Genomic DNA, 21,030 nt, shown 5'->3' with positions numbered 1-21,030 from the left:
TTATGAGTTTTATGTTTATAACATTATCACAAATCCTTTTTTATCGGGTAATACATTCAGGTAGATTCTTTTCCTCCTCTTCGATTTGCGTGAAACTTTGTCCTTAGCAATAATTTTGATCCCTGATCACGAATCCGTAGTCCACTTTTTAGATATCCCGTGACGGAGGGGCGGTACGACCCCGTTTATTTTTGAACACTCGAAAAAGGATATGATTTCCAATAATTTGCAGCCTGCTTTGGTATCGAAGGGATTTTTTTGTAAAATTGGATGATTTTTATGTAACATTGGATGGACTTTTATGTAAGAACGAGTCCACGAACAGGGCATACCCCTTTGTATGGGACGTCGTTTGGACCTCGCCAATCTGCCTGAAATTTTCAGGGGTTGTTTGTACATATAAAACTAGCATCTGGCCAAAATATGAGCACTCTAGGTCAACGGGAAGTGGGGCAAATCGGGACACAACGTTTGAAAATTTATTTGTTTATTTTCATCCATTTAAACTCTTTAAAATATTAAAGTTAAAAAATTAAGAAGCTGCCTTTTTCTGGTGACATCTAGTATCCTTGGAAACGAACTTGATTTTCAATAAATGTAATTCAAAGATATTTTTTTAACTTTATTTTTTAAAGGGTTTAAATGGATCAAAATAAGCATTTGTATGCATGTTTCTATTGTGAAATTGCCTCAGGAACACGAATATGATAAAATTATCACTGGAAAATTTGATCTAAGGGGTCCCCGAGCAAAAATTTACAGCCAAAAGATCACTAAAAGAAAAAGTATCTACACTCAACCCCCGGTGGTTGGTCACTTTTTCGTTTGACACTTTTTTAGTTTGTACCCCGTTGGTTGGTCGAAGTCAAACTAAAAAGTGACGAACTGTCACTTTTTCCACGACGCTCACGTACACTATCAAAACAAACGTTTGGTAGTGTGTGTGAACTCCGTATAAAAGGGGTGTCAAACTAAAAAGTGACCCCGTTCGTTTGACAACAGTTGGTGTCAAACCATCGGGGTTTGAGTGTATTTAATATGTTAAACTGCCTCACCCAAAGCGTTCTCAGTCTCAGATGGTAGTCATAGACGTCCCCTACAAGCTGCAGGTCGTCGAATATCTGGATGAAACACAATGCCAAACAACACAGAAAAAAATGATGGTATTATTCATCAGGAAATGGTGACAGATTATGTGTCAATAAAATGATAAATTTTACATCAGGAATTGGTGGTCCACATTTTTACCCATTTTTTAGGTAAATGTTCAATCTACAAAATTTGTAACATTCAAAAATTCAACTTTTTTTTGCTGTGAAGTTCTTTTAAAAGAGGAGTTAGAGCGGATGCATGTCTAGGAACACTTTTTTATTTGAGTTTGAAAATTGTGCTATTTTTTCACTAAACTGCCGATAACTTCCTTTAGATTTAACCAATTGTGATGCTCTACCCTGCATTTTGTTGCATTTTTCATGCCCTTTCAGATGCATTATGAATTTTTATATTAAATGGAAATTTGCCTAAGTTACAGCATTTTTAAGATTTTTGACGTGTTTGAACCATCAAACTTAGTGTCCCGATTTACCCCACTTTCCGATGACCTAGAGTGCTTATATTTTGGCCAGATGCTATTTTTTTATGAGCAATTCTCTACGAAATCGGTCTTTTTTCTTCAATTTTAATTTTTGTATTTTTTAATCCGGCTGAAACTTTTTTGGTGCCTTCGGTCTGCCCAAAGAAGCCATTTTGCATCATTAGTTTGTCCATATAATTTTCCATACAAATTTGGCAGCTGTCCATACAAAAACGATATGTGAAAATTCAAAAATCTGTATCTTTTGAAGGAATTTTTTGGTCGATTCGGTGTCTTTGGCAAAGTTGTAGGTATGGATACGGACTACACTTTAAAAAAAATGATAAACGGTAAAAAAAATTTGGTGATTTTTTATTTAACTTTTTGTCAATAAAACTTGATTTGCAAAAAAACACTATTTTTATTTTTTTTATTTTTTGATATGTTTAAAAGGAGATCAAATGCCAACTTTTCAGAAATTTCAAGAATGGGCAAAAAATCTTTGACCAAGTAATGATTTTTGGAATCAATGCAATTTTTTCAAAAAAACGAAATATTGGTCGCAACAATTTTTCAATTTCATTTTTCGATGTAAAATCAAATTTGCAATCAAAAAGTACTTTAGTGAAATTTTGATAAAGTGCATCGTTTTCAAATTAAATCCATTTTTAGGTGACTTTTTTGAAAATAGTAGCAGTTTCTCATTTTTTTAAATTTGTGCACATGTTTGCCCACTTTTCTAATCTAATCTAATCTAATCAGACCCTAGCGCAGCCAATCTTTCGAAGGGATCCTGGAGAGTGCCTTAGGTTAGATGACGCCTAGCACTCTTCTTGTCATTTATTAACATTTGTAGTGCGCCATTGCATTAGAATGCATTGAAACATCACAAGCGTTAAAGCGGCCAGGCCTACTGCGTAAAGCCATATCGCAGAGATGACTCGTAATTGGGTTGAGTTTGAGCACGGAGTGTTCGAACAACAACACAATTCTGAATCGACAGGGGAGGAAGAAGCGTGGGGACACACCACCATACGCTCCGAGATTTTTTGGTTGTATTCGTTGGGAGCACCATGCTAAGAAGGTTTGGTACTCCGGGACCCTCTGGGATGGGACATTGTATTTCCACGAATGCCCTGGACACTATTTGCCGTGGTTATAGCGCCACAACTCGCTCTCTGTAACAGTAGTCCTAATTCCAATCTCCGCTCACCAAGTCGTCATGGCCTAGTGGTTAGCATTTTTGCTTACCAATCCAAAGGACGGGGCATCGAACCCCGCCTCGAGTGACTTTGATTTTTCGTTCATATTCATCATTTCAAATTTATGTGTTCTTAACTTTCTCGTTGGGAGCAGATGGGCATCGAACCCAGAACCATTCGCTTATAAAGCGAACACCGTAACCATTCAGCCACGGCCGCTCCCCCATGTGCACATGTTTGCCCACTTTTGAAAAAAAAAAAAATTAAAGGCTGAGAAAATTCTCTATATTTTGCTTTTTTGAACTTTGGTGATACGAGCCTTAGTTGCTGAGATATTGCCATGCAAAGGTTTAAAAACAGGAAAATTGATGTTTTCTAAGTCTTACCCAAACAACCCACAATTTTTTAATGTCGATATCTCAATACTTCTAACTTACGTGAAATTGTCCGAGGATTCCGAATATGACAAAATTGAGACTAAAAAGTGCCGCTATGGCGGCCTACCGGCCAAAAACTAACGTTGTAAAATGTTTGTTCTAGAAAAATCGAAAAACTATGAGAAAAACTGCGATTGGCCAAAAAGTTAATACCATAGGCTTATAGTCCATGTAATTACCTATCTTTTGACCTATGGGAGTATGGGTGTTGGAGGCTGTTGCAAAAAGATATTAAGGTTTTAAAAAAATCAATTTTTGACAGTAATTTGCAAAAGCTAAGAGAAAAAGTCGAACCAATCCTGGATGTCTATGGCACATTTTGAAGTACTTTAAAAGACCTTTCGAATGCATCTAAGAGAGTTGGAATTGATGAAGTTTTACGGAAATGCGAGCAATTTTAAGATTTTTTAGGTTTTTTGGACCTCAAACTTCAAAGCCCATTTTACCCCACTTCCCTTTGTCGTAGAGGGCTCATATTTGGCATGAGTTCATCTCATGTATAGACAAACAAACGCTGAAAGTTTCATCCAAATCGGAGCACCTCGATACGACCTGTTACACATTGGTGAAAAACTCGCTCTTAACGATCTTTTCGAAAAAAAAATTTTTATTTTTTTTTTAATTTTTAAACCAAGACTATTATTTTAAAAGGGCCCAATATTGAATGTTTGGCCCTGTTGAAATGTTAGTCTTGATTGAATGAAAATATTGTTTTCGAATTGCAACGTTCAAAAAACTGATTTTTTAAGGTTTGCTCAGATGCTTTCTCTAAATTTGGTCGTAGAAGGCGTAGATTGCAAGATAAAATTTTGGTGTCATCGACAAAGTTGTTAGGATTGGCAAGCCCAAAAACTTTCTAGAAGACGAAAAAATTCCCAAAAATATTCCTGAAAAGTTGGATTTTCAAAATCACCCTAATTTTGAATCAAACAAAAACAACAACTCGCTGTGCAATGGCAAAACTGCAAGTTTTGTGAGTTTAGAAGAAATGATTTGAAAAAAAAGAAAAAAGAAATGAATTTTGTTTCCGCCCGGGATCGAACCGGGGGCCTTCCGCGTGTTAGGCGGATGTGATAACCACTACACCACGGAAACCGATGATTTTAGCTAATTTTTTTTTGTCCTTTGGTTTGGAGTTTTAACTAAATTTCAATTCTGTAATACTAAAAAAATGAGTGATAAAGCTATGTTTATCTGAAACAATGTGATAGTTCCCAAGCAAATAGGTTCTGTCACCCTACAGTAATTGCAAATTGAGTGAAGCAATAACTTCCCGTGGTTCGGCTATCAAGCGGAAATGCAACGCGATGTTGATGCGATAAAAAGGTCAGCCAAGAATACCGTACAAAGTCGGACTTTGAATGCCCTAAATAATTCAAAATCACATTTGGAATTAAACCAGAATTTAAATTAAAACAAAACCTTTATTGTAGACAAAATCAATCTCATTTTGATCGAAGACTCAAAAAGTCCTCCCACCTTACGGTATATCTTGTGTAATAAGGACATTTCCATGCCAAACGGCTATCAGCGCGAGGGTGTTGGACATTCTCCAGAAACAACAACCGCCGTACCCTTTCTTCTCTAATGACCCAGAGGCAGAGTACATTAGAGGTGGCGGGAAAAAAAACTGTTGATTGGTCAAAAGTCCCAACTGGAAGGCAAATCCTTCTTTCCCGCAAAGAGCACCAAACACAACACTCATAACTGCGCACACACTGCAGTGTTTTAGTTTTTCACCTGGGGGAGGGGGAGTTGGTGACACATTACAAAAGTGTCAAAAGTCCCTCGACAGTGGCAAAATTTTACTTGCGGGGGTGGTTTTTATTTTGTACTGCTGCATGTGGTTGGGGTAAAGTGTTGAACACAGTTTTAGAATATTATTAGACGTTAATTTTAGTTTTATTTTGAATAATTAATATTTTACTGACAAAGCTTTCATCAAAGTTGAGAGTTTTTGAATTTCCAAATTTTTCTACAGTGACAATCTCATTTTATACAAAACTAATCAACAAATAAATATATTTACTCGTGCACAATTCGCAAACAAAACCCACTTTCATCTCCCAAAAAGTCAACAACAGAGATAACGCGTCCGACAATTGGCAAGCTACTCTCCGCGTGGAGTGCGCGCGAAATCGCGCGAATGCAAAACGCGATAGACGTCGAAGAAGAAGGAGGAGGAGAGATGCACGCCACGCCGCAACTAATAAATACACAGTCAGCCGTCAGTAGCTAAGTAGATTTCGCGACACCAAGTCAAGCCCGGACGGCGCGGTCCTCCCCTTAACAAACTCCAATATCACAGGGAAAAACTGAACGTTTAAAGAGTGACATCATTGCAATCGGAAATGGATTGGCCAGATATTTGTGGTGATCGCCTGGCTGGATAAGAGATGCAATTTATGACGGAATTTCGAAGCAAAAATGTCCGACGACAGTTGAATACTAATTCTGTGCCAAGAAGATGAAATCACGAAAAAATACAACTACGTAATTAAAACAACAACTACAAAAGCAACAAGATGGTGCTAAAATTATCATGCTAAAGTGTTTGCTCTCTCGCTGGGCCTGTAAAAGTATGTGTTGTCAGTCGAACGTACGCGGTTTGTAAATAAGCGTTTTGATTACGATTTTGAAAACAAACCAAAAAAGATCAACGAAGTTCGGCCATGAGACGCCCATCTTTAATCAGCTGGATGGTGGTGATACACATGGCAGCATCATGTTGTGGCGATGGTAAGATATTTATAGAAGTTCGAAAATACTGAAAAGCTTAAAAATAGGTTACCCTGAGGTTCCATGCAAAAAAATATTTAAAAATCAAGAAGATTTGACAGAACATTCCCAACGAACAGATCGTCGAAAAAAAGGAAATACATTTTCCACTTAATTGTGATAATGCATCGAGGTAACGAACCATCTAGTTAGAGTGCAGTTAACAATTGAATGCAGTCACATTGAGGAGTCGAGGGAAAAAAAACAACAATCAAAATAAAGAATGTTACTACCAACTTATAACCAGTGCAATAACATGAAATCTTAACGTTTAATATTCACGTTTGGTGACTCAGGAAAGACCCGTTATGCTTTGTATTTCACGGTAAGAAGAAACAGGTTTTGAATTATTTAAAACATGTTGTTTCGTTTACCAAGCCAACTAGTGTAGATTTGCTGGTACGAAAGTCTTGAAGGTATCGAGATTTGTTGTGGAGTATTTTACATTTCGATCTAGTGCGACAATAACGTGATTCGTGATCGTGAAATGTCGGTCACCTATTGACGTAGACTTACGTCTTTGTCGAAGGTACTGGGGTGTCATTCCAAAAAACCCGGGCCGAAGGCCCTGGATTACTGCGTCATCCGTCAAACGCTTATATCTTCCTTCCCTCTAATCGAATCGACACGATTTATGTGCCATTCGATTCGAAAATTATTCAGCAATTTGCTATAAAACTTTCATTGTTGGCAAAATAGTTTAACTATTGAAACAATTGAATGTTTTAAAATGTTTTCAAAATGCAGAGATTTTGCAAGCAAAATGAGCGCTTCCCACTCACGGACGGGAATGTCAAGTACCTATTTCGAGGGGAAAATCATCCGAGCAACGCGACCGAGTGTCGGTCGCGAAAAAGGAGGGGAAGTAGCGGGCCGAAATCATACATAAGAAAGTGCGCCAGTCTCCAGAAAATCATTCACGTCTCAGACGTCGGACCGGCAGCAGCAGCAGCAGCAGGAAAGCTCAGCCCAGAGCAGCAGCAGCAGGAGAGAGACCAGAGCAGCAGCAGCAGGAGAGAGGGACCAGAACTGGAAAAGAAGTGCGCATCGCCTTCTCGTCGTCACCTTCAGCCAGTTGCCTCTCGATGGCCGGACCGTTTGGATCTTTCGTGGTTGCTGTGGTTCGGAGGTGCCTCAATCCCCATCCCTCGTCCCACCCGGGACGAGGCATCAACAAGATGAGGCGCGCGCCTGCTGCCTTCCGCCGAAAAGCCTCTCGTGGGTCAAGCCTTGGTTGTGAAACAATCAGGACATCCAACTAGCTCGTCGCATTCGCGGCGAGCGCTTCTGAAAGATTTACGTCTCATCCAATTCTAAAGTGTTGAAAGAGTTGCCCTCGTCCCACCCGGGACGAGGCAGCGAGCTAATTTAAATTTAAATGTCAGGAACAAATTTTGGTCTTCGGGGGCGACGGAATGCACAGCTTTCTGAGGCTGCTCTCGCCCCCAACCCCTTTGTCCTCCCTCCAATCTTCTCTTAGCATACTTGCAAAAATTCATCCAATAAACGCAATCAATTCCCAATTGTGAGTGCTTGTGCCCTCAGGGCATCTGCAACGCTGGAGTGCAAATCAAAATTTGCATCCGGCTTAAGAATACCGAGATCAAATTTGCCACCTTGAAAAAACTCCGTCATCGCCACCGCTAGGGTAGCAAATTTGCCACCGAAACAAGCCCACCGCGGGAGGCAAATATGGGTTTTATCATCTTTTGCTCTCGTTTTCCTTCAAAATCAATAATTATGTATTGATTCATGCCAAAAAATGCTAAAAATTTATTAATCTTTTGACGTAGACTTACGTCTTTGTCGAAGGTACTGGGGTGTCATTCCAAAAAACCCGGGCCGAAGGCCCTGGATTACTGCGTCATCCGTCAAACGCTTATATCTTCCTTCCCTCTAATCGAATCGACACGATTTATGTGCCATTCGATTCGAAAATTATTCAGCAATTTGCTATAAAACTTTCATTGTTGGCAAAATAGTTTAACTATTGAAACAATTGAATGTTTTAAAATGTTTTCAAAATGCAGAGATTTTGCAAGCAAAATGAGCGCTTCCCACTCACGGACGGGAATGTCAAGTACCTATTTTGAGGGGAAAATCATCCGAGCAACGCGACCGAGTGTCGGTCGCGAAAAAGGAGGGGAAGTAGCGGGCCGAAATCATACATAAGAACGCGCGCCAGAGCCCATTCCATCATTCACGTCTCAGACGTCGGACCGGCAGCAGCAGCAGGAAAGCTCAGCCCAGAGCAGCAGCAGCAGGAGAGAGACCAGAGCAGCAGCAGCAGGAGAGAGGGACCAGAACTGGAAAAGAAGTGCGCATCGCCTTCTCGTCGTCACCGTCAGCCAGTTGCCTCTCGATGGCCGGACCGTTAGGATCTTTCGTGGTTGCTGTGGTTCGGAGGTGCTTCAATCCCCATCCCTCGTCCCACCCGGGACGAGGCATCAACAAGATGAGGCGCGCGCCTGCTGCCTTCCGCCGAAAAGCCTCTCGTGGGTCAAGCCTTGGTTGTTAAACAATCGGGACATCCAACTAGCTCGTCGCATTCGCGGCGAGCGCTTCTGAAAGATTTAAGTCTCATCAAATTCTAGTGTTGAAAGAGTTGCCCTCGTCCCACCCGGGACGAGGCAGCGAGCTAATTTGAATTTAAATTTCAGGAACAAATTTTGGTCTTCGGGGGCAACGGATTGCACAGCTTTCTGAGGCTGCTCTCGCCCCCAACCCCTATGCCCCTCTCCCCTCCCCCATTCGGCTCGCTAAAATTCCTTCGTCTCTTTCTTTCCTCTCTTTGCCGTTCGTTCGTCTTCTTCGACGGCCATGCCTCACGATCTTGAGCAGTTAAGTGAGGAACATGATCCAATTTTACTCGAGGCTGATTCGTTTGGGGATATTTGTGCCACAAAAGTTTCAGAAAATGGGATTCAAACATTGTTTGTTGTTGTGTATATTTCGCCAAGTGCAACATACAAACAGAAAATTTCTTTCTTGATCCGGAATTTGTTCTGGTATGCAAAGCAGGACATCCGCATTGTTGTGTCTGGGGATTTTAACATTGATATCCTCAAACCGGAAAATTTGAAATTTGTTGATTTTATGAAAGAGTACCTCAAGCTTGATCTGCTTTCCAATCCTTTACAGACAACGACATTTCGACGCCAACATTTCAAAAAGCATCATGTACAAACCTTGCGTTTTGAGAAAAACGCATTTGAATGTTGAGCATCCATTTTCAATTCCCATTTTAATATAAAAGCAAAATAAGATGTTCTAATGATAACAAATGATGAAAAACGTTGCTTTTATTGATACTTGACCATCCAAATTCAATAAAACATCATTTCCGTAATTTTATTTGAGTAAAACAAACATAACTCCTTTTGAAATCACCAACGTCGATATCACCCTGCTGTCATTGAGGGGGGCGCTTTGTTATGATTCGTTTTTCTTCGCCGAATGTACATGGCGCTTTGTTCATGTAGCTTTTTTTCCGTCACGAGGTTCATGTAGTCTTTTGTTTGACAGGTTGACAGGGCTATATAAACAGGGACTGCTGATGGCAGAGATTTTGTTTATGTTACTTTATTTAAAATCATGATTAAACAGACTTTACTGAAGTAACTTTTGCTCATTTTTGGTGGAGAGGTAGTTTATTAGGAGTACTTTCAGAATATGCAATAACCCAGAAAGTGTCAAAATGTACATGATGCCTTTTGAAATGTTACCGTCGATTTGGGCGCACATGCCTTGACCTTGTTTTTGGTAGAAATGTTCTAACACAGTCACGAAGGTATGTTTCGTATTTTAGTTATCATCGGCCGATTTTGACTTTGGTTGATACACCAGCCTAATCTAAATTTCGCACCACAATCATTTGCAAATACTACACGCTTTCCTAAACAACTTTGTCGGTTTCGCATCCATCAACAACGCCAGCACCTGCAGCATCCACCGCGGCCTATCACCCATCTGGACAGAACATCTCCCGGCTGCAGCCTGACGCCAAGAGCCTGATGCCAAGACCGAGCCTTGCGACCAACGCCACCATCCAACTCTAATCGGTCCTTTTTAGGGCCACCAATTTTCTCACGAAAGAGTTCTTCTTGTTCATCATTCCCACCAAACACTACATACAATTTGAAAGAAAACCACCCCGAAATAACGCCCTTAGCTGAATTCCATCTCCCATTCATGATCATATTCCGTAAATCTATTTAAAGAATATAGCTAATTCTTCAAATTAATATATGGAAAACCCACATGTCCACATATCTAAATTTTACGTAAGTCTACGCCATTCCGGTTATGTCTGTGACATAACTACTTTGACTTTTTGATTTATTGTCTGCCTTACACTATTTCAAGGATCTTGGTTCAATATGAGCAGTATCGGGAAACAATAACCCATTGATACTAATAATACATCTGATGAAGTTTGTGTAAAATCAAAAGAACTTTTTTGGAGGGACACACTTTTTCATAAATTTAATCGGCGAAAACCTGTTTATACCAAAAAAAAAAATGCCAAAAGTTTTCCATTATTTTACAATGTTGTCGAAGTCTTGGTCTTAAAAAATTAAATGTGAAAAAAACGTTTTTACAATGAACTTATTTTTGCACCCATTTAAACCTCGTATATTAATGTGTTGATCTTAAAAGTTTCAACTCAGAATAAATACCGTAAACCGGGGTGATATTGCACAGTGGTCCAGATCGCAAAATTAAGTGTAAAATGGATTTTCCGAAAAATGGTTAAGTTTTGGAGCTTTGGTGTTTTCAGAAGAGTTGTTGCAAATAGAAAAGGGCAACTTTTGGTTTGGTTCAAAATTAGAGTGGTGCATTGGTAGGATTTCAAATTATTTTCGGAATATTTCCCAACCTGTAAGGTTTGTCTCAAGATTATTATTTTTAAAACGTCTACTAGGGTATGCCAAACAAGTTCCATGCACTATTTAATAAAAAGTTTTTTTTTCAATAGTATTGACACAAATAGTTGCATTGAAATATTGTATTCTGAATTGCGGGCCGACTTTGACAGTGATAGTTTTTCTTGGTAAAACCAGATTTAAGGTGCTCAAATTTCATTTTCACGTCAAATGTACCACCACTGCTGTTGATATCGTTTTTGAGGAAAAAAAATCAATATTTTTTGTGTTTAGTTAATAAATTTATATGATTTTTTAACAAAATACATATAAATTTAAGGTAAAATTACAAATAAGACAGAATTTTGCCTGAAATTCGTGTAAACTAGTTTTGTTTATAAAATTATCAATTAATTATGCATTTTAAACTGAATTCGAGGCACGAATCAAAAGTTTACACACTTTATAGTACATTTGTTTTACTAAAAACGTCTATAAATTTGTAGATGTTTTGAATTATGTTTTAAAAACACATAATATTTATTATTTGCAAACTTATTTTACCTTCTTCTTATGGAAAATTGTCCAAAGAATCCGAAAATGCATTCCAATTTCCGGTTCGAAATCATGTTCATTGAAAAAATCATGGCACTTTAAGAATACTAAAATAATGCTTTTTGTCATAATTTTCTTATTTATAGCTCACGAACTTTTTAAACCTTTCAAAATTTTATAAAAACTTCTTGTGAAAGTACTCTGAACACTTTTCTATGACTTCAGTATGATTCCATACCATTTCGGACGTATTTAATTTGTTCCCTTCATTTTGCGGATCATTTTTCCCATCATCAAAACATCTGAGATCCGGCATTGAAAAAGTGTATAAATAACACTTGAGTGCTAATAACTTTTAATAGGTTTGTCAGAACCGCAGCTAGATTTTTGAAACTCCAGACAGGACCCAGGGAGACGACCCCTATACCTGGATTGAGCTAACGACCTAAACCTCTAGGTTAGACCAATTATGAGCCTGATCGGACAACTTTTTTTTTCAAATCATGCTGTTTTCGTGGGGAATTGCTAGATAAATCAGAGCGTTAGGAACGGTTATCCACGCCTCCTTCCTTTCCTGATGATGAAAAGCTGGTTCCGTTCACAGGATCGGTGCGATTACACAGAAAAAAAAACCTCTTTTAAAGTAATTTTAGCTTAAAAAATGGGTAAAAATGTGAACCTAATGAAAATTTACCAGAAACTGACGAAAATTCACAATTTCCTGATGTAATGTTAAACTTTTTTGACACAAAATCTGTCACCATTCCCTGATGAATATTACCATCGTTTGTTTTCTGTGTATGCATCGCATTTGGCTTTTCCGCTTTAATAAGTGAAAGGCAGGGGTGCGGCCAATCGTATAGTTTTCGATACTTTGTTTCAACTGGAAATGGCAAAAAAGTTAGAAATAACTCAATTTAAAATTATATTCTTGATTTTATTTGAAATCAAAGAACATTTGAAACATTATTACTGATGTTATTCTTTTCATTCTCAAATAGATTGAAATAGTGAAAGGAACCTTGAATTTAACCCTTTGAGCTGATGGGTCATGTATGTCCCAAATATCAAAGTTTCCTTAACTAGCCTATAATTTTCGTATGGTCAAAATAATCATTTTCCCAAATTTTTAAACATTTTCAAACAAAATAATTCAGGGATTATTAACGTATTTTTTACAAAGGAAATTCATGAAATTAATCTAATTAGCCTTCAGACACACTGTTTCGATTAGGAATCTCAAAAAAAAAAAAATTGAAATAACAAGCCAAAGTTTCAACATTTGCATGGAAAAAGTGGATTAAAATGCATGACTGGTGCGCTGGAAGTGGGGACGCAAAGTCGTGATTATTCTGGTTAATTTTTTTGTGCTTTTGTGCCGTTGTTCGTATGGGTGATTGTTGTAATCGAATAATAGCATCATTGGTGCGCTGGAAGTGGGGACGCAAAGTCGTGATTATTCAGGTTTTTTTGTGTGCTTATGCGTCGCTGTTTGTATGGGATGAGTGCATAATTTGAGTGCATAATTAGTGTCGCTGTTCGTATGGGGTGAGTGCATTATTTGTAAAGGTGGTGTAAACAATATTCGGAGTGAAAAGTGATTTTTTTTGTGTGTCTTTTGTCATGAATTGTGTATGTCTTAATTTATTGTTTTGTGATTTTCAAAGCCCTTCCTATATCATCGTTGATCGGAAAAAAATAACAAAAACATTTTTTTTTTAAATTCAAAACATTTTTAAATCAACCTAAACATGCTTAAAAATGATTCTAAATGCAGGGGAATGCAGTTTAAATTGATTTCAGCTGATTGCACTTCAATTTCCATTGACATTTTGAAGTTTTCGAAAAAATATGTTATGCGTCCTGATTTTTTAAACAATACATGGACAATTCTCGCATAGGAAATCCACGGCGCATTGGTTGTTTTGAAAAACTACTCTAGAATTGTGTTTGGCCCAAGATGCACAATTATAATTAAAGTAATTCTTGTTAACTCCTTTTTATGAAAATTTAAAAAAGCTGATACAATAACTTTAATTTGAAGAAAACAAACAAGAACAAAAATTACCTTTTTGTGGCACTAAGAAATTAAAATTTTAAATACATACATAAATATGTATTTTTATTATCTTAAATATGTTTGTTGTGTCAAAACTTGATCTTCTTTAAAGAAATATTTTCAGAATCTTCTTTAAAGAAAAAAATCAGAATATGCAATCCGTAAACCAAATTTTGAGTTTTGTCGAAATTTTGTTCACATTAAATCTGAACTTTTTGGCAACAATCAATGTTGCTTATTTTTTTTCTGTATTTGAGCAATTATTTACAAAAAGCGGAAATTGATTTCATTTTATTTTTGCATTATTCGGTAATTCGTTTTTTTTTTTCGAAATAAACCCGTCCGGCAGCAGCTGGAGATTCATGCAGTCCCACAGTTTTTTAACTTTCATTTTTTAAGGGTTAAAATGGATGAAAATAAAAATTTTATGCATGTTTCTATTGTGAAATTGTTTTATGAATACGAATATCAGAAAATTATCACCGGAAAATTTGATTTAAGAGGTCCCCGAGCAAAAATTTGCAAGCAAAAACATCATTAAAAGAAAATGTGTCTATCAAACATGTTAAACTGCCTTACCCAAAGTGTTCCCTAGAAGCTCCAGGTCGAATCGAGTTGATATCTGGATGGAACATATTTTTATTTGAGTTTGAATTTTTTCACTTCCTTTAGATTTAACCAATTGGTATGCCCTATTCTATTTTTTTGCTTTTTTCTAGCCTTTTCGGATGCATTTCTAATTTTGAAATTAATTTGAATTACGCCTAAGTTACAGCATTTTAAAGATTTTTGACGATTTTGAACATTCAAACTTAGTGTCCCGATTTGCCCCACTTCCCGTTGACCTAGAGTGCTCATATTTTGGCCAGATGCTAGTGTTATATGTACAAACAACCCCTGAAAACGACATCTCATACAAAGGGGTATGCCCTGTTCGCGGACTCGCTCTTAAATCAAACAAATATTTATTTTGTTCAGTAAAAAGTATCAAAATGTGAGCTTTTTTACAAAGAATTATCCATATAAATTAGCAAATTTTTAGTTTAACCCTTTCCAGCCTGATGGGTCATATATGACCCAAAAATCAAAATTTTCAAAAGTAGTCTATAATTTTCGTATGGTCCTCAGGATCATTTTCCCATCATTAACTAAAAAAATATTTTTTTGAAAATTCAGGCCTGATAGGGTTAAAAAAATTTTGACTGGAACCGCAATAAAATTTGCTGACACAATTGCAAAATTCGCAGCCCACTAGGAGTTTGATGATGGATCTCCTCTCCATCAGTATAGTTCATCAATTAATTGCAGTTGTACACTCCCTTCTAACTAGGATTCATATCCAAAGAAAATGCATTCATAATGTCGTCATAACGACTTACGTCTAGATAACAAGACGATAAGGGAGTGCATTATGTTTGCAATCGCAAATGTGCATAGAAATTAGAAGCAAAGCTCCTCGCGTCTTGACCTAAGATACATTCAAAGCTACAGCAATAAAGATCTTTTTTGTTGCGGTATTCCCAATCCGGTCGATGACGCAAACAATTTATGCACCGAGATGTTTGCATTTTCGGTGCATGCCGCAATTTGATACATCGAGCTACGTGATACTTTACCCTAAACAAATTTTTGAATATAGACATCACATTTGTGACCTTAGGTCATTGATCCAATTGTGGTTTATATTTCTATTTCAGCTACAGCGGAATACATCAAGAAGCCTACAATACTTCCCACCAATGGATTATTCCTTCAACCTGGTGAGACCGGCAAGTTGATCTGCCAGGTCAACGTGACCGCGGACATGCGGTTCGACATGTGGTGGGAAAGCAAGGACAACACACGGATTCAACCCAGTTCGAGGATCACGTTTGGTCCCGTGACGGAAACTCTGGATGCAACCAATCTACAGCGCAAAATTGGTCAAATAGAGCTGACGATCGCTTCCGTTGAGCAGAACGAAACCGGTGAAAAGTACAAATGCCGAGTTCGGAACCTGGAGGAGGAGAATCAAACCAACTATCGTTCCGTTGAGATTACCGTGGGGAACGAGATCCGGTACGAGAGTCCGCCAAAAATAAACGTAACCGCGGGTAAACGATCGCTTCGAATCGATATCAAGTATCGATCCTTTGCCCAACCAGTGTTTTACTGGACCAAAGATGATAGTGACTTGCCGTTGCGGTCCGGATCGAAGTACACTTTTAGCGAGAGCGAGTTCAAGACAACGCTCACGGTGAGCAATCCCGCCGTTGAAGATGCTGGAAGTTACGTTCTGCATGGCGATAATGGTGCTGTCAAGCGCAATCTTAGCGTTAGGGTATTCGTAAGAGGTTCGTAATCTTCAAGGTTATGTTGGAGGAGTGATCCACTAACGATCATCATTTTTAGGGAAACCAAGTCTAACCATGGATCCAGTCTACGTGAAGCCGTCGGAGCAAGCAACCTTTACCTGTACCTGCGTCGGATATCCCAAGCCGACGATGAACTTTGCCTTTTTTGCTTGCGACGACGTGCCGTGGACCAACTGTTCCAAAACGGTCCAGCGAAGTCAGGTCGATCAATTTGTAAGTGCAGGCTTGGTATACTAAAGAAAAGATCTACAGAATTGGTATTGCAGGGAACGCGAACTTCAAACACCAAGGAATACGTGACGATCGAGCAGTTTGCAATCCCCAACGCAACCACCGCGGGATACGTCGTGTGCGCAGCTGAAAACAGTGAGGGATCGGCAATGGTCCAGGCGGATCTTTTAATTGGTGATCTTCGGGAACCGGTGGTTATTCGAAGAACTTCCCCTGAGTTTGAAGTGGTTTTAGGGGATCGCGTAGCGATCGTATGCGCTGCATCCGTGTACAAGCATACAAACGAGATCGAGTTCCTCTGGAACGGTAGCTTGGTTAAAGAGAGCGAAGAGATTACATTCCAGGATTCGTACGAGAACTACGCTCATGTGCGGAAGCTTGTATTGGACAAAGCTTTGAAATTGCATGCAGGTGTACTGAAATGCCGTACGAAGACGATCGAGTCCAATGTGGTTGAAAGCAAGGAGATTCAGCTGGAGATTTTTGAACCAATGAAACCAAAGATCTTCGGAGAAAGTGATCACGGAGAGATCACGCAGAGTTCCGGTGAAGCATGTCAGCTGGACTGCTACTCAAAGGGAATCCCAAAGCCAACGATCGAGTGGCTAAAGAACGACGAACCTATCGAGAATGACACCAGGGTGCACGTGATCAACGGAACCACACTCTACTTCACATACCTGAAAAGGGAAGACTCCGGACAGTACCGTTGCCGGGTTCGAAACCGAGAAGGTCAAGCGGAGAAAGGCTGGACCTTAACTGTCACCGGGGATATCGTAGAAAAGACGTGGATCTACGCGGGACTGGCGATGCTGATCGCGCTAATCCTCATCGTAGTCCTGATCACGTCGTTTTACTGCAAGAAGAAGCAGGAGGTCGCGGCCATGCGAAAAGCCGGACTGGTCAGCTTCGCCGAAGGTTACAAGGGTCAACTGAATCCGGGACTACCGCTAGGCCAGCAGACTGATCTGCTCCCGTACGACAGCCGGTACGAGTTTCCCGCGGAGAAGCTCAAACTGGGCAAGACGCTGGGATGTGGAGCGTTTGGAGTGGTCATGATGGCCACCGCTCAGGGGTTGGTGCCGGACGAGAAGGATAGCACGGTGGCGGTAAAGATGGTTCGCAAGCAGACGGATAACGTCGTGATGCGAGCGCTGATATCGGAGCTGAAGATCATGATCCACCTGGGACCGCATCCGAACGTGGTGAATTTGTTGGGAGCGATTACGAAGAATGTCGTCAAAAGTAGGGTTTGTGAGGTTAGAATTTTTGGGTGTCGACTAAAAGTAGTTCTTTTCAGGAGAACTGATGGTGATCGTGGAGTACTGTCCGTACGGGAATCTACAGGACTACTTGATGAAGTATCGTAGAAGATTTGTAGATCAGTTCTCGGAAATCGATGGCAGTTTGGACTATCGTTGGCCAAGTAATGTATCCACCGTCAGCAGGTATGGTCTTAATCCCGTCATTTGCCAAAGTATGTTCTAATCTCTGTATGATCTTAAACAGCCAATATGTTAACGATTCCAACAACAACACGGGTTCGGAGATCAGCAGTAACCCGACCAATTCCACCTACATCTGCAACAACAGCAACTACATCACACAACCTGGCAGTGACTTCAACAAACCGCTGGGTCACATCAACCGCGCCATGATCCGGGACGACGATCCCAACCAAACTACCGTAACGACCACGGACCTCATCTCCTGGTCAGCCCAGATCGCCTGTGGCATGGAATACCTCGCGCATCGACTAGTGATCCACGGCGATCTAGCCGCGCGAAATATCTTGCTGGGCGAAAACAACGTGGTCAAAATCTGCGACTTTGGACTAGCGCGATCGATCTACCACCGAAACGATCACTACCGGAAGAAGGGCAGCGACCCATTGCCGTTCAAGTGGCTTGCGCTCGAGTGTATCGATCACGCGGACTTTAGCACCAAATCGGACGTATGGTCGTACGGGATCCTCCTTTGGGAGCTGTTCTCACTGGCTACCAACCCCTACCCGGGCATGGAGATCAGCAAGGATCTAGTGGACAAACTAAGGTTAGGTTATCGAATGGAAAAACCTCCGTACGCCAACAACGCCATCTACGAGATTATGCGACAATGCTGGAAGGAGCGTCCGACGTCCCGTCCGACATTCTGGGAACTGAAGGCCATCTTCAGCAACATGCTCCCAGATCACCTGCGCAATCCAACCGAACTGAACGACCTAAACCAACCGTACCTGATCGCCAACAACGTTCAAGGTGGGCCAAACTACGTAATGAACGTGAAACCACCGCCGCAAGTGGCTCCTCCGGTGTCGCAAGCGTACATGAACATGAAGGGTTCTACGGTGGCGCAGGAGCCGGAGGTGATCTCGATGGTACCCCTTGAACAGCAGATCAAGGTCGGCGAGTCGATCGTTGTGGAAGAACTGGGCGGCGTATCGCCGCGCAGTGCCGTCAGTAATCCTAGCTACGTGTCGGCGGTGAATGTGAAGAGTTTGTAATAAAGTTTAGTTTTTAAGAATAAAGAGATTCCGATCAAGTGATCAAGTATCATGTAACTCTTTATATTGGTTTGGTATTCGTTGAGGCATGGTTCAAAGAACTGTTGTATTGTTACTTGTCAGACGTTTCGATTTTTAGATAATGATAGAAGAACTTTCACAACTTACAACCGAGGATCAAACGTCAGTCATCTTAAAGTATTCAACTAGTTTATTCTGGCAACCACTCACCTCATCACCGCTTCAGCACGTTGATAAAGGTGTCCCGCGGCACGTTGATGTTCGCGATCGCTCGCATTTTCTTCTTACCTTCTGCCTGCTGCTTCAGCAACTTCATCCTCCGGGTAACATCTCCGCCGTACTGAAAGAAATCAACCATTATCTTCCGTCAACTCCCCAAAATCCACCCCGAAACTCACCAACTTGGCCGTAACGTCCTTGCGGTACGCCTTCAGCGTTTCCCGCGCCACGACCTTCCCCCCGACCGTGGCCTGGATGGCGATCTGCACCATCTGCCGGGGGATCAGCTCCTTCAGCTTGAGTACCAGCTCGCGGGCGTGCGACTGGGCCTTGCTGATGTGCACCACCGTGCAGAGTTCGTCTACGAGCGTTCCGTTCAGCAGGACGTCCATGCGGACGAGCGCACTGGCGACGTAGCCGTGATCTTCGTAGTCGAAGCTAGCGTAGCCCGAGGAGATCGATTTAAGTTGGTCGTGGAAGTCCAGCACGATCTCGTTCAGCGGCATCAGGTAGGTGGTCATGATCCGGTCGTTGTCGATGTTGATCGAGGTTTTCTGGACGGCACGTCGTTCGACGCAGAGGCCGATTATCGGGCCGGTGCACTCCGTTGGAGCGATGATCGTGCCAAGGACGTACGGTTCGTAGTACTCTTCGACCGAGTTGGGGTCCGGGAACAGGGCAGGATTGCTGACGAAGATGGTGTCTTTGCCTCCGTGGGCGGCGATCAATTTGATGCCTTTCAGCTTGATTTTGTACGTGACTGAGGGTGCCGTCAGGATTGGTTCTGCGTCATACTCTTGCTGTAGACGTTGGCTGAACACGTCCAGGTGAAGCAGACCTAGGAAGCCCAAACGCCAACCTTGACCCAGTGCCGGACTGGAGTCTGGCACGACAGTTACGGCGGAATCGTTCAGCACCAGCTTCTCGATGGCACCTTTGAGGTAGGGATGCTGCGACTGGTCCGCCGGATAGACCCCGGCAAACACCATCGGCTGTTGGGGCTTAAACCCCGGCAGTGGTTCGCAGTTCTTGTTCTTCTTCAAGTACAACGTATCACCAATGTTAGACTCCTTACTCGTCCGCATGTTGCAACCCAACAACCCAACCTGTCCCGCCACTAATCGCTCAATCTTCTGCTCATCCGGTCGCAACATCGCCAAACTCTTGACCTCGTACACCTTCCCCGTGTGACAAGAAACAATCTCCTGCCCAACACGCACCTCCCCATCTTTCACATACACCAAATTCAACGCTCCCCGATACCGATCGAACCAGCTGTCAAAGATCAACGCCCGAAACTGCTCGCCCCTCCTTGCATCCGGCGCCGGCAACCTTTTCACAATCTCCACCAACACCTGCTCGCAACCCGTGCCCTGCTTAGCCGAAATCCTCAACACCCCATCCGGATCAATCCCAAACAGCGTAAACAACTCCTGCGTCACCGCGTCCGGCCGGGCATTCTTCAGATCAATCTTGTTCAACACCGGCACAATAACCAACTCCTTACCCCTCGCCAAATGATAATTCGCCACCGTCTGAGCCTGCACGCCCTCATTAGCATCAACCAGCAAAATCACCCCGTCACAAGCGGCCAACGACCGCGACACCTCGTTCGCAAAGTCCACATGCCCAGGAGTATCGATCAAGTTCAGCAAATAGTCGCTGCCCTCGTACCGGTACAGCAGCGACGCAGTCTGCGCCTTCACCGTAATGCCGCGTTCCTTCTCGACCTGCAGACTGTCCAGCACCTGCTTGTTGGTGGCATTTTTCTTAATGGTCCCCGTTAGCTCGAGCAGCCGGTCCGCGAGGGTACTTTTGCCGTGGTCCACGTGCGCGATGATGCTAAAGTTACGGATGCGACTAACTGGGATTTCGTCGTACGCGATGTCGTCAGAGAATCGTCGACAGGAAGTGCTCAGGGTGCGGTGAATGAGCGGTTTAAAACTGTAAAAAAAAATCTACATTATATCGAATCCTTGTGAAGTCAACAGTTGAAATTTCAAGCTACTCACCGCTGCTGAACGCCAATCCGTCCCAGTTGACTCAGTCGAAGGAATGAGAGCATGTTCAATGTGTTTCTTAGGTGATTACTCTAGTAATTCATTTTGGCTAATTTGTACATTTTTATAAAATTACACAATGTTCACCAGACTGCACCGGCGAGGTTGCTTGAATCTGAAAAACCATAACAAAAACAACATCTGATTGAAATGTCAAAAGCAGCTGATAAAAG

The 21,030-nt window shown here is 41.3% G+C and overlaps 2 protein-coding genes and 1 non-coding gene across 3 annotated transcripts; 1 reads left to right on the top strand and 2 right to left on the bottom strand.

The window, feature by feature from the left end:
- Positions 1–4,234: 4,234 nt before the first annotated feature.
- On the bottom strand, positions 4,235–4,307 carry Trnav-aac. Its single transcript has one exon. It is a non-coding gene; the product is annotated as a tRNA-Val (tRNA).
- A 1,123-nt stretch (positions 4,308–5,430) lies between these two features.
- LOC6044537 (vascular endothelial growth factor receptor 1) lies at positions 5,431–18,586 on the top strand. The gene is made up of 6 exons (XM_038253343.1): positions 5,431–5,951; positions 15,167–15,802; positions 15,861–16,036; positions 16,090–17,299; positions 17,355–17,502; positions 17,564–18,586. Exons 1-6 carry the CDS (start codon positions 5,885–5,887, stop codon positions 18,555–18,557), a joined length of 3,231 nt encoding a protein of 1,076 aa, XP_038109271.1. The 5' UTR covers positions 5,431–5,884; the 3' UTR covers positions 18,558–18,586.
- A 161-nt stretch (positions 18,587–18,747) lies between these two features.
- On the bottom strand, positions 18,748–20,969 carry LOC6044536 (translation factor GUF1 homolog, mitochondrial). Its single transcript, XM_001862005.2, has 3 exons — positions 20,810–20,969; positions 18,977–20,741; positions 18,748–18,918 (listed from the first exon to the last, which is right to left on the bottom strand). Exons 1-3 carry the CDS (start codon positions 20,860–20,862, stop codon positions 18,793–18,795), a joined length of 1,944 nt encoding a protein of 647 aa, XP_001862040.2. The 5' UTR covers positions 20,863–20,969; the 3' UTR covers positions 18,748–18,792.
- Between the last annotated feature and the right edge of the window lie 61 nt (positions 20,970–21,030).

Source organism: Culex quinquefasciatus, chromosome 2 (genome assembly GCF_015732765.1).
Source record: "Culex quinquefasciatus strain JHB chromosome 2, VPISU_Cqui_1.0_pri_paternal, whole genome shotgun sequence".
NCBI lineage: Eukaryota > Metazoa > Arthropoda > Insecta > Diptera > Culicidae > Culex > Culex quinquefasciatus.
This window is presented reverse-complemented; position numbering and strand designations above follow the sequence as displayed.

Coding starts and splice junctions, on each gene's coding strand:
- LOC6044537 (XM_038253343.1), top strand. CDS start 5,885: ATGAGACGCCCATCTTTAATCAGCTGGATGGTGGTGATACACATGGCA. Junction 17,300..17,354: donor TACGAAGAATGTCGTCAAAA/GTAGGGTTTGTG, acceptor AGTTCTTTTCAG/GAGAACTGATGGTGATCGTG. Junction 17,503..17,563: donor AATGTATCCACCGTCAGCAG/GTATGGTCTTAA, acceptor GATCTTAAACAG/CCAATATGTTAACGATTCCA.
- LOC6044536 (XM_001862005.2), bottom strand. CDS start 20,862: ATGCTCTCATTCCTTCGACTGAGTCAACTGGGACGGATTGGCGTTCAG. Junction 20,742..20,809: donor CGGATTGGCGTTCAGCAGCG/GTGAGTAGCTTG, acceptor TTTTTTTTACAG/TTTTAAACCGCTCATTCACC. Junction 18,919..18,976: donor AGGACGTTACGGCCAAGTTG/GTGAGTTTCGGG, acceptor GATTTCTTTCAG/TACGGCGGAGATGTTACCCG.